Source organism: Pyxicephalus adspersus, chromosome 8, assembly GCF_032062135.1.
Source record: "Pyxicephalus adspersus chromosome 8, UCB_Pads_2.0, whole genome shotgun sequence".
NCBI lineage: Eukaryota > Metazoa > Chordata > Amphibia > Anura > Pyxicephalidae > Pyxicephalus > Pyxicephalus adspersus.
In genome coordinates, this window is record NC_092865.1 from 71,947,121 (window position 1) to 71,960,699 (window position 13,579).

At 36.2% G+C, this 13,579-nt stretch overlaps 1 protein-coding gene across 1 annotated transcript in view; it reads left to right on the top strand.

Annotated features, from left to right (window-relative positions):
- The window catches only part of TMEM184B (transmembrane protein 184B), a 38,001-nt gene extending 30,771 nt beyond the window's left edge, over positions 1 to 7,230 (top strand). The window contains exons 9-10 of the mRNA XM_072421243.1: positions 2,062 to 2,186; positions 3,143 to 7,230. Of these exons, the coding sequence (XP_072277344.1) occupies positions 2,062 to 2,186; positions 3,143 to 3,381 (364 nt within the window). The 3' untranslated portion in view covers positions 3,382 to 7,230. The remainder of the gene's footprint in view (positions 1 to 2,061; positions 2,187 to 3,142) is intronic.
- The last annotated feature ends 6,349 nt before the right edge of the window (positions 7,231 to 13,579 follow it).

Here is a 13,579-nt window from a genome sequence, read left to right on the forward strand (position 1 = left end):
GTTTACAAAAAAAAAAGTGAACGACAGGCCAACAATGACAATGAACGATGAATGTCGCTGGAAAAGAACAACCGCCCCCACGGATCTGATTGGGCGACAATCGTTCGCTATCTATTGTGTGTACGGTCGTTCAGTGATCGTGGATGGTTCTAATTCACTTTCTCCGGTACATGTCACTTCCTGCATCGTTCAAACAGTCGTTTCTAGTGTGTGTGCATTATTGGTGGATTATATTTGAACGATCGCATCGTTTCAGCATGTACAGAAATGTGCACAATACGATTGTTCTAATCGTCCACTAATTGTGAATAATCGTTGAACAGTCGCTAATCGTTTGTTTTCTAGCGATAATTATTGCACGTGTGTATGTAGCCTTAGAGATAAAAATGAAGCTTTTCCATGCAGCCACAATTCTGGACACCTGTTAGATCACATGAAATTGTTTTGGAACAAACGCACTTGGTACAAACTGAAAAAAAAGGTTTTGAATACTATTAGAATAATCACCGTTTATATTTCCTTTCTTGCCTTTGAATTCCCATGTAATGCTAGTAGTCGTTATTGCTAAAGGTCAAGGCAGGTGGCTTAAAAAAGCAACATTGCAAGATTTGGATGTACAGGGAATTCAATAGAAAACTTTCTGTATACCCTGGGCATTCCTATACTCTGTGGTCTCCCTTGCCCTGCCATAGCTACTGTACTACTGTACCTGGTCACAGCACACATTCATTTCATAGCGTGAAAATAAAAAAAAATCAAGAAATTATTATTTTTTTAAGCTAGTTATAAAGTGAATTAAATTGTTATTTACTACTGTGTCCTATGCCCTAACCAAGTGGAACAGTGAGTGATATAGGTAAAAACCTGAAGGTTCTGCTGTAGGATAGCCTAGCCGGCTTAAGTATAATATTCTTTAAAATAAATGTAAACTGATAGCAAAAAAAAAGGATGTAAATATTTACATAAAAACTGGTGTTACTACACACATTTAGAAAATACAGCTAGTAACCAGATTTCAAATCGTCTGAACTTCACTAAACCTGTAATGCATATAAAATATGGAAAACACTTGCTGCTTAGGCACCGTAAGGTACTAAATTTCAATGTCTACTGTGCTTTACTTCCCTGGTGGTAATCCTGAGTGTGACTCGGGGTTAATTTTCAGTACCAAAAGCAGTAACCCCAAGCCACATTCGGGATGGAATTGCCAGGGAGTTTAAAAAGCTCACCTAGTAAGAGGTGCCCGCGGCGTCCTCCAGCGATGCCTGGCATCTGCATCCCCTGGTGTGTGAACATTGGGGACGCGAGGCCAGGGGACTCAGATGCTGGCCGGGCATGGGGACATATTTTTAAATGTACTGTTTTAACATATAAAATTACTTTTTATTCATACCACCAGGGAGGTTAATTACCTTAATTGTGTGAGCAACAAGACAATGCAGTAAGGAAGGTTTTGTTGATTTTTGCAGCACATTTACATAGTTTTGTGTCCAGAAGTTAGTTTTTTTTAATGTACAGGGTCATTTTAGTTTTCTTGAAGTTAAGCAAATCTTCCATTCCAACGGTTTATTGTGGTGGAGTTCTGCCACCTAGTGGCTCCCTTTAGGTTAATTTTAGTCTGTGATCTCTTGGTATAGCAAGCTGTTTTTCCTCACATTCATTCTTTTCAGTATTAATAAATACTATTTTTAGGTTCTTCTTCTTTTTTGTTTCTGCAATATGCAAAACCGAACACTTCCTATTTTCTAATGACTTGGTGGGTAATTATGTTTGAATATTTCTGTATTCCTATTTGAGCCCATGTAAAAGCCTAGCCGAATAAAATTTGTTTTAGTTGCTATGGTGTTGTCTCTAAAATCCATTGGAATATGTACGGTATTTGTTTTCTAGAATATGTTCAGGGATACTTTATACCTTGACGTGTTTTCGAGGAGAAACAGTGCTGAGTCATCTCACAGGGCACACAGCGGAGCAGAACATGTGGCTGTTGTGACCAGGCTGTTTACATGTATGACTCATCAACATATGATCCTCATGTGATCTATGAATCTTCTGTCTCTGAATGCTTCTTCTTACAGGTCACTGTATAACCTCTCTATATTTCTTGATCTGTCCTTTCTCTTTTTATTTCCCTTTGCTTTTGCCCTGGTGTTTTGCTGCAGCTGTTCCAACCTACGGTCCATATGGTAGGTATTGCCCTGTCTGCTTCCCTTACCTAGCCATTTACTTGTGGAGTTTTATATACTGCTTAGCTTATTTACCTTCCTGTTGATCATCTCACTGCATTTGTCCTACCTCAAACTGCACTTGATTTAATACATTTGCATTCATTTTAACACATTCTTCTTCCTCACCAGTTTCATGTGTTCAATTTTCCTTGCATGGCTCAGTCACAATATACAGATGATAATAAAAACAAGGGGTTGTGCCTAAAATTGGTTGGCACTTCGGGTTAGGATAGGAAGATCCCACAATAGCCACATACAGATGAATTACCATTACGTGTTTTAGTCCACCTGTCACACCTGAAATTCTAATTTGTTCCTTGTACCTTTCAGTACATTAGTGCAGATACATTCATTCAAACTTAAAAGAAGTTGCTCTGGAGATCACTTAATATGTTTTAATATTATTAGTAGATCATAGGTCATAATATCAGAGCAGCCGGACCAGGCCAAATGATAGACAACATTTTTAAGGTTTACGTGAGCTTCCTAGTTATTCCTACTATTCCTCTGTAGTATGAGATATCCCTTGCTTTCATATTCAAGCAATTTTTACTTTTAAGTCCAAAACTCTAGACAAGCCCGGAAATCCTGAAATCTCAGCTGCAAAAGATGCTTGTTGCATCATCTATGGGCATGTAGGTGACATTTTGACATTAACTGCCCACTTTGTTGGCTGTAGAAACCACAACTTTGGAATTTCAATGTACAGTATTTGAGGGCTTTTGGTACCTGTCGTTGGGCTTAGTTAATTTCCCTTTTAATGGTTAATAAATAGAATATGTTATTTCCCTTTGCCAACCAATATGTATAGATGGAATTACAGAATAACAAAGCTGATTGTCTCTGCTTATTTTAGTTCTGAGAGTGTTGAAGCATGGATCTGGCTTTTTGAGTATGTTTTTGTTACTTTGCAGGCCGCTGTGCCCCTATGAAGAGCATTTCCAGCAGTCTGAAGGAGACCATGAATCCACATGATATAGTTCAAGATGCCATCCATAACTTCTCCCCAGCCTATCAGCAGTACACACAGCAATCCACCTTGGAGCAGGGCACAACCTGGCGCAATGGACAAATCATCTCTCGCTCCCAGAGTCTATCAGGAGCCCGTGATACAGAGAAGACTCTACTCCTGAGCTCTGATGATGAATTCTGATCTGAAGGAAGAGACGGACTTCCACTGAAAGACAGGCACCAATAGCTTGTCTGAAAGGCTACTTTCACATTCTTTTAACCAAATCCTGATATTTCCTAATCATCTTGATAATTCTTCTTGAATTTTCAGTATACACGTGTTATAAGTGCAGTAGGGACTAAAGAGGAAGGAGTCCTAAATTTTGTTAATAGGTTTGTTGCGGGTTAATACTATTTTGTAGAAATTGACCATTTCCTTCACTCTCATGTTTCTTGTTGCCAATTTCATATTATGTATCAGTAGCCACTGTACCCTGAAGCAAAATGCTGCTTATTGAAATGCTGTACTTAGTTTACTTTTTTTTTTTAATTAGTTGTGCGTTTTTGTGCTGTTTCATGATTTGTTATATATGAGATGGAATGGCATAAGACTGAGCAACTGAACTGCCTATTTTTTCTGGAATAAATACAGTATAATTTTTTGTAACTTGGATATACCTTGACCTGCAACAAACCTAAAACAAAATCCAATAGGATCAATTATCCATCATTAAGTCTGATTGCTGCTTTGTGCTCTGTTTCTGGTTTTCCATAATGCTGATCAAGGCTGGCCTTTAGAGCTGTCATATATTTGCAGTTTAGTTTTCTCTTAGTACAGTTTCTAACTATCCTTTTAGGGGTGGCAAATTCCTTAAAATATTTTGGACCAGCTGTTTGTATCATTGCTGACCCTTTGTTTTCCTTTTACACATGCAAGTAGATCTCTTTATTACAGCTGGCATTTTTAAGAGGTCAGCTTTTCAACCCCTGTGAACCCACAGCAGAAATATTTATTTCAATGGAGGATGCAGAATAAACTCCCTTTCGGGCTGTAGGTTTTCACGAAGGACCACTGTGGTCTCTGTGGTATGATGCCTCGGCTTGTCAGACTATCCGAGAAATCACTGCTTTTGCACAGAGCACTATTTCTCTGCTGCCTGGACAAAAAAAAAGTTACTCTCAGCAAAAATGATTTGTTGATGTTGTTGATTTTTGTTGATTTGTTGATGAAAGTGATCAAGCTGAACTTACCTTTACTTCTTACTTCAACAACTATTGATCGATTTTAGGTTCATGTGTTTTGATGTTCAAATCTAATATTCATCTCAAATTTTAAAGCTAGACTTGTTAAACATATGTCAAGGGATATCAGGTCTATGTTTTTGTTTTTGAACAATACGGTTTAAAACACTGAAAAATAAGGATAATATGTGTTATGCACAACCTGATTGTTTGAAATGGTATACTTTATATGTAGACTGCTTTATTTGCTTCTCTTTGTCCTTTTTCCCCAGGGACCCATATAACATTCATATACTGCATATAACATTCTTTTTTTTATTGTGATGTGTAACTTGCAGCCCAAATATGACATCTTTTGCTAAATGGGTTACGGCAGGTAACATGACACATTTTTGAAAACGCTAAAATGCCTGATCATAGACACAAAGCAGCAATGATCGGACTTGGCTGTACACGTGATAGCTTGAGTAGCCTTGTTTGAACTACATACATTGCTTTATAACTGGTGGTAGCCAAGGATCCCTGAAAATCCTTAACAAATTAAATTACATTTTGTCCCCTGCATTAACCAATATGGTAAAAACAGTGTAAGGATATTTTCCCTCTTAGGGCGGATCTTGTTTGGTGCAGAGGTTGTTTTAACTTTCACTAAAAATTGTTATTGTAGTTTGACTGAAGTCACACAAACTTTTACATACACTTGTATTCTGCTGCAAACGGTTAAAGTAAAGGCTGCTAGGACACGCTCCTCAATGATAATTCACTGGGGTCCACTATTCAGTCAGAATGAAAACTGCTTTAAAGGTAAGGTAGCCTGTTCTGCATTTTTTGCTCTTAAAATACAACTTAAAGCAAATATGTTTAAACATTTAAAAGTAAATGTCCTGCTTAAGAGTGGATACCACAAGCATGTTGCCATTACCTGTTTGGTAGAACAAGGTAGAAAACCCACCTCTGTGCCTCATTTAAAACTAGTTTCTGCTTATTACTGCACAAGGCCCCACTAATAAAAGGCAAATCATTTTAAAGCGACATCAAGAGGATTTTTTAACGCAGGTTATTAATAGAGTAGCTGCCATCTTGTGATGTGTAACAAGTATACTTCTTAAAATGACAAACCGGTTCACTTTAAAATTTTATTTTTTCCTAAAGTGATGTATATAGTTTAGACAAGTGTGATGCCTGTGTCTAGAAAATGTGTACAAGCTTAAATCTATGGACTCCCTTCTCATTCTATGGATAGTCAATTGCAAAATTCATAACCATAAAGAGAACATTATAGGACATAACTATTGAAACCTCCATGTGTGACTTGCTTTTGAACATGCAAACTTCATCAGTAATTCACTGACCTGAACCATTAATATGTACACCACCTGATATGCACATTTGTGTTGCAGATTAGTGACTGATTGAAGAAAGGATTAGAAAAAGTTTCAACGCTTGTGTTTTCAAAAACGAGTCAACAACAAAATCTTTTTCTAACATGTCAGGTTCTTGTTAAAACTGCGGTCATAAACAAAAATTGCAAAAACACAGAAACCAACCAGAAGGTTTCTTGCACTAAAAGCTTGGTACATACTGGCACATTCTACAAAGTTCCCCCTTCGCATCCCTGAAAGTTGAAACTAAGGCATTTTGTCCACATCTTAAGTTCCAATGACTGGTTGTGATTGAGGTTGCATAGGACATGACATTGCAGTGTGGCGTGTCAGTATGTTCCAACTTACAGAAAGCTAATTTTTGCAGGCTCAGTTCAGGGTGCATTGGAGGGCCGATCAAGTAAAACTGGAATATTCATGTTTCTCTAAGTGCTTAGGCTTCCATTGTAGGTTATTTTTTTTTTATGACTACAGTTTTCTTTCAGTGAAACGCCTGCCATCTTAGAGGTCAGCATTTCAACCAACCAAGAATGCATTCAGGCTGTCTTCCTAGATTTTTATTTTGCATTTCTGTGTTAGAGTATATTTATATTTATTGAAAATTGGCAAACAGACATAATTTCCCATTATGCTCCTAACTCTCTTATGGACTAAACTGCAAAACTAAGGCTTTAGTCACATTTTTGCGGGTACATTTTGGTAAAAGCACTGCTTTCAGAATCTTTGGTGCAGTTTACAGCTAAATGTATGTTCCATAAGAATGAATCAAAAAGGCATGTAACATGCAGCTAAAATGTGAATAAAGCAATAGGCATCTGGTTCAGTTTGTCAGTAGAGAGGTTAAAAAAACAGTTCTATTTTTATAAATATTTGTAGATACATTTTTGTCTCTTCCATGTTGCAGTGATATGAGTGATAACAGTTGGGTTATATGTAAGCACTACAGATATTTAATCTCTCTCTGCCTGTAGGTGCTGTATGTACTGGTAAATGTAGCTCTATGTAAGGTATAGCCCTATCCTGCTGGTAACACTGGCAGCGAATTTAGAGCCTCATAGTATGGCACCTCAGGATTGTTTACCCTAGAAATAATATTTTCTGAAACTGTAAAAAAGATACATTATAGAAGCTGTTTGGAGAAAAGGGGTCTGTGTGGAAGATCCCTCTAACCTGGTGCAATATCACATCTCATTCCTGAGGGAAGATGTTGGAGATTGTGTGGAATTTTATTTTTTGTGTTACCTTAAAGAAAAATCTTTAAAATAATTATATTGTGTGGTGGTAAATTATTTACTATAAACATACAGTAATCTCATTGCTTTTTAAAAACATCAATGGTGTGTGTTAAAATAACCCTAATGCAAATCTTTTATAATGTCCCAAGCACTATTTTCTTTTAAATAAAAATAGCAGATGCATTTTCTATACCCATGTAGCAACATCTTATTTTGACATGGTTGAAGTAGATCTACAGACAAATGGGGGTAAATGCTCCATATATATATATATATATATATATATATATATATATATATATATATACATATATATATACACACATATATATACACACACATATACACTGTGTGCACAATTATTGAGCAAGTGAGTATTTTGAGGAGCTTTTTATTTAGGTAAAAAGTGTGTGGGGGGCATAGGATAAATACAATTTCAAGAAACTATATACAAATAAAAGAAAAATGCAAATTGAAGCAAGGAGGGGTAAAACAGGTTGGGGGGGGGGGGGTAGAAGAGAGCAGTTTAACAGTCATGTGGTTACACAGATGGAAGTTTTGAAGGGTAATAGTCTAGCCAAGGGTCCCAAGTAAGTTCAAGGATGTCAGGGGTGTTCTTGAGAATACAAGTAAGTTTATCATTATCATGATCCAGTTGAGTTTAGAGTATATAGCCGCTAAAGAGATGGTTTGGGATTTCCATGCATAATGGGGAGAAGCCTGGAAATATCTTTGCTCTTCTGTCTGGAACTAAATACCAGCATAGCATAGTCTAATAATTGAGTTCAATTAAAGATACATTTAGTAACGTCTTGGACAAGGTGAGGGCGATAATTAGCTACTGAGAAGGTGTCTTTGCCTGGTTTGGGTATAACACTAGGCCAGGTTGGTCTTAGGTGGGAGTTGGGCTCCTTTATGGTTAATTTTAATATGGAACAAATACAGTGCTATCAGTCAAACAATGTTAATAAACCTGAAGTGTTTTCCAAAGGAAATGTGAACGTGAACATTCTCATACATGTGTGCACAATTATTAGGCAAATATTAATGTGCGGAATTATTTACAATAAATAAAAAACATTTTCCCATCTCATGTGTTTATGAATAATGAACAACAAATTCTACATTTACAAATCTTATAAGTTTACAAACGTTCTGACAAAAAAAAAAAATTGACCGATATACCCACTTCTCTTTTTAATAACAGTCTTAAGCCTTCCACTCAAGCCAGTTTTTTGATCTGTTGACGATCAATTTTTGTGCAGCAGCAACCGCAGCCTCCCAGACACAGTTCAGGGAGGTGTATGGTTTCCTTTCCTCATGAATCTCTTATTTAAGAAGGGCCCACAAGTTCTCAATAGGGTTTAGTTCAGGTGAGGAGGGGGGACATGTCATTATTCTTTTATCTATAAGTCCTTTACTAATTAGCCACGCAAGTGAAGTACTTCTATGCATGCAACAGAGCATTGTCCTGCATAAAGATCATGGTCTTGAGAGATGCAGACTTTGTCCTGTAAGACTGCTTGAAGGTGTCTTTTAAAAACTGACAGTAGGTTTGGGAGTTGATTTTGAGTCCATATTCAATACAAAAGGTGCAACTAGCTAATTTTTTTAATAATACTAGCCCATACCAATACCCCACATCCACGTCAAAATGGAGCTCTGACTGTTACTGATCCAGTCACAGGCTTGTCCATCAAGAGTCACTCTGCATCCCTTTAAAAGACTTTTTTTTTCTTCTATATACATAATTTTTTTATGTATCTGCGTAAGTTCTATATCTTTTTTTGGTCCATTTTGCTGGAGGAAAATCTGGCTAATAATTATTTACACCTTGATATAGGGTGTTGATCTCCTTGACTACATTCTCCCTACACAATACAATTAAATAAATACGCATCACCTGATATGCTTAAATCCAAGTTTATACAGATTGGAGTTGGAATATATTCATAAAAACAATAATATAGTCACAATACTATAAAAATACTATATTAAAAAAATATAAAATAATTGTGCACACAGTGTATGTACACCTATATGAAATGCTTTAACTTCTAAATTTGTGGCTATTTTTTTTTCAGCCATATACTATAGCCAGATCATGGATTTCTCGCATCTACATGGATTTCTCCCATCTTCATTACTTACTAGTTTAGTGATTGGTAAACGTTAATGAATTTACTAGTATGCAGCTGGGCTATCTCTGGTAATGACTTCCATGCTCCATTATATTTTATGTAGGAAGGGATGTATTTTTCTATATCATTATTGGAGTTGTTTACCTTGGCTATATTAAGCAAAGAGCCATTCTGTTCTGTACTACTTTCTGTAATGCACAGTTATAGCCAAAACAAATTTGTTTTTTTTTCCCCTTTTATTTAAAGTGGAACTAAAGCTATGTTTAAACCTGCAATAAAAATCCAGCATTTACTGTTTTACAGGTAGGTGTCCAAGATTTTTCATTTACAGACAAAAAAGGCACTTTCTTTTGAAGACACCGGTGCAGAAATTTGCAAATGCCTTTGCAGGTATTTATAGTTTTTTTGGGGGGCTTTTTAAATGCCTGTGCTTATTTTTTTTTCCCATTCAGCAAGGACTTATGAGCAATTCCTTGGCTTTAAAAACACCCATGCAAAAGCTCATAAACGCCTGCACAAGCATTTATGAGCAGTTCAATGCAAGTCTATGAAGGCGGATTTGTGGTCAAACAGTCACTTGAAGCTGCATGTAGCTTCTGAATAGATTAGAAAAGTTACTGCCTGTACACAAAAAAAAAGATCTATTCCTTTTCGTTTAAATCATTTTTACAATGTGATTTCAAGCATCGGCAGGCTGTAAAAAAGCTTAAAAACGCACAAAAACAGAGGACTGAACATAGCCCAAGGGTTTCTTTGCCTTTTACTTTGGGATATTTCATCTCACATGCTGTTCATTTGTCTACAGAGGTGCAGAGTTCTTCCCAACCGGCACCATAACAAGGTTCTTACCCTTCTCTACTTTTTTGAATTTGATTACTCACTACACCTGATTTAGAAATTGTTTTTGCTTCCTGTCTCTATGATCATACATTGAGACATTGTTATAGACACATGAATAAGGACCTGACAAAATCTAACTTATTCTCACAAATGTCAATTAGGTGTCAAAGTACAAATAGATTAATAAAGTAGACATTAAAGGTAAGTAAAGAAGCACAGTATAACATCTGGCAGCACAAAATCTACTTGCAGAAATATGGTGAGAGCTCCATTACCAGTCTTTTATCGTGAAGGACATACCTGTACCAACTGAAGTCTGTGGTGGGGGAATCACCAAGGAAGATAGGAGGAATAACCCCACACAGCCTTTTATATACCATGTGGTGTATTGAAAATCAGGATGAAGTTGTTTGGTATGAGAGTTCATGGTAGCAATAAAACCCATGTTTAAAAAAAAAAAAAAAATGTGTTGTAATTTTAAGAGTAATATTTGTAATGAGTGGAAATGGGGATATGCAACATTGAAGAACAGGCTTCCAATAATCATTTGGTCCCAGTAAGTATAGGTTATCTTGTCCCATCATGCCCAACAATGAAAAATGTTAAGGAGCTGGGGCATAATGAATTACCAGGCACCAAAACGTCTAATAAAAGGGCATTTTCAGAAATTGTGATAAGGGTTTGTATGTTACCTCTGGAAATTTATGCAAAAAAATAATGTGGCAGATGGGATCATCCTTAATTTAAATTTGTAAATAGTATATGACAATAAAGGTCAGGTAGTGGCAAAATGACTTATAAACATGTGGAATTTAGGCAGCAGTCAACACTGTCCATGAGTAAAAGATAACTTTTAGCTATCATTTGGAAGCAGTAGCATGGTGTCCGAGATTTTAGAGCAATTTGTCAAATCCATCAGTTTAGTTTAAAGTATAATGAGAGGGATTGAAAGATTGTGGAAGTGTTAGAAGAAACACAATCAACTATAATTAGCAATTTCTTGCACCAAGTAGGGTATTACCCACTAAATGGTGAATGGTAATGATCCTATTTTCGTGCCATGTTTGAAAATTTCCTACAGATTTTGTGCAAAATACCCAAATAGAATAGAGATGGTTTTTAGAGCACTCCAATCAGGGATTAACCATGGGGTGAAAGGGCTGGTGTAACATTTTGTCACTTAATTATTTCTGTACAGAGAGGTACCATGTGTCCAATCTTTAAGCAGTCTAAGGAGAGACAACATGGTATAACGCTCTATGTCTGGAAGGTTTAGGCCTGCATTGGTAGGAATCTGTAGGGAGATTGTGTGATGACTGGTATACATGCCATATTCTCCCAAATAAAACAGCAAAAATAGTGAATCATCACTTATTATCAAAATGGTGCAACCAGATTGGGAAAAAATTGTAGAAAATAGGGGAGGGAAAGGAAATGTTCAAAGTTTGAGCTCAACATGACTAAATGTGTGTATAAATTGAGGGGGTGACTTTACAATGGACAGTAGGTCCAGAGCTAGAATAAGGAGGAGATAAAAGACAGTCCTGTCTTGTGCCTATATGAATCTCAAGTGACTGAGGAAGCTGGTCATTAACAATGTGGGAATTTTTGACAAAACCAGTCCCCATAATCCCTACATGGTCTGGCGTTCATGTAGGAAGGTCCACAGAATTCTATTATTGGCTTTTTTCACATCAAGCCTAGGGAGCGTGGAATTCTTAACGGGAGGGTTGTAGCAGTGATGACGGAGAAGATTCCTACAGAGACATGCTTATTAGGACTAACTCCAATCGGTGAGAGGTTAGGATCTTTGACCAGATGTGAAGGCGCTTAGACATTTGGCTAGAAATGTATATTCTGTGTTAAGCAGGGCAATGCTGGATGTTATTGTGTTTGGGAAGTAGGGTGATAAAAGTTAAATGGGGAAATATAGTGGTTTGTAAAAGTCTCAGTGCAAACTATCCAGGCCAGGGGATATACCATTGGGGTGGAGCATTAATGGCTTTGACAGTTTGAGCTAGTTGCATTGAGTTAAGTTGGAAGATAAAGCTGTTAGAGACCGGCAAATGTTTAGGAACAGAAAGCTTTGGAAAATGCAGTGGGAAGCATTATTTGTAAGTGATGTAACCATGCTTATTTTGTCTGTTGTATTGTATGCTGTCTATTGTGTATAATAAATTATGGCATATCCCCTAATACAATTGAAACAAACAAACAAGATTAGTATATACAGGACTTTTAAGTCATCAAATTTATATACTAGATTATTACTCTAGATATTTGGACCGGAAAGTACCAAAAAAAAAAAAAAGAATCTTGATATATATTTAAGTGATGCCTAGAGGCATGTTTCTTATTTGATGGACCAGAGCTGTCAGACAAGCTGTTTGTAACCCATTTTACATGTAGGACACATCTGCAGGTGGCCAACAATGAGAAATAGATCATTTAGGTCAGTGTTTCCCAACCTTTCTTAGTCGCGGCACATATTTTACAATTAGAAAAATCCCACGGAACACCACCAAAAAGTCAGACACCAAAAAGTCAGACACGTAAATTAGCTACCTGCTGCCATCTAGTGGAAGAGTTTTTTTTGGTTCTGCCTATCACTATACATCGCTGGTATAGACAAATGAAGACAAATTTTTTGCAGTAAATAAATCATTTTGGGACCAATTAACTGAAATTGTTATTTTTTTATTTTGTTTTATGTACCTTGATTTATGTTTGGATCAGTTTATAATGTATACGTTTAAAATACCAATATCAAATAGTCTGTAATAAACAGTTTTGTATCACAGAATATATGACATTGATATTTTTAGATACCCTAAAAGTCCCATATGTACTGTTTTTTGTTTGTTTAAAGCATTAATTGTAAGAAATATTGGGCATAGTCAGAAAGAAAGGTGGGATGATGTCCCACCCTGTGAAAAGAAAGAACATAGTGGCAATAAACCAAAAAATAATTTATACACAAAAAGTGTTTTTTTGAATTTTGATAAAACAAGAAAAGAAGGTACAAGGATCATCAGTGGTCAAAGACTGAGTGCCTGCAACAAATATTTAGTGGCATTTATTGAGGGCAACTAAAGTGGGTAAGAATATACTCATCACATGATCAGAGACCGTCTTGAAATCCCCTGTTATAAACAGATAGGGTAATTATGATTTCATATAAATAGTGAAAGACCAACCCTCCAGTTTTTACATGGTCACATTCATATTTTAATAAACAAACTCTGAGATTAACTCGATATCTGGGACTTTAGAGGCCAACCATAATCAAATTGAACATGTAGCTTGTCAAAACAAATCTTTATTAGAACAACATTAAAAACATAAATGTTAAAACCATATAAAATGTGCAATAGATATAACTAAATACTCCTGTCTAGGTTGCCCACATATATAGGGGAAAACCTTGCTAATTTCAGCGCGTTTCACAGAATAAATGTGCTTCTTCAGGGAAAGGAGGAGACAGAAATATCTAAAACTAAAACAATACATATTTCATCAAATAATTCCATTGACAAATAATTACACAATAGTTTACTCAT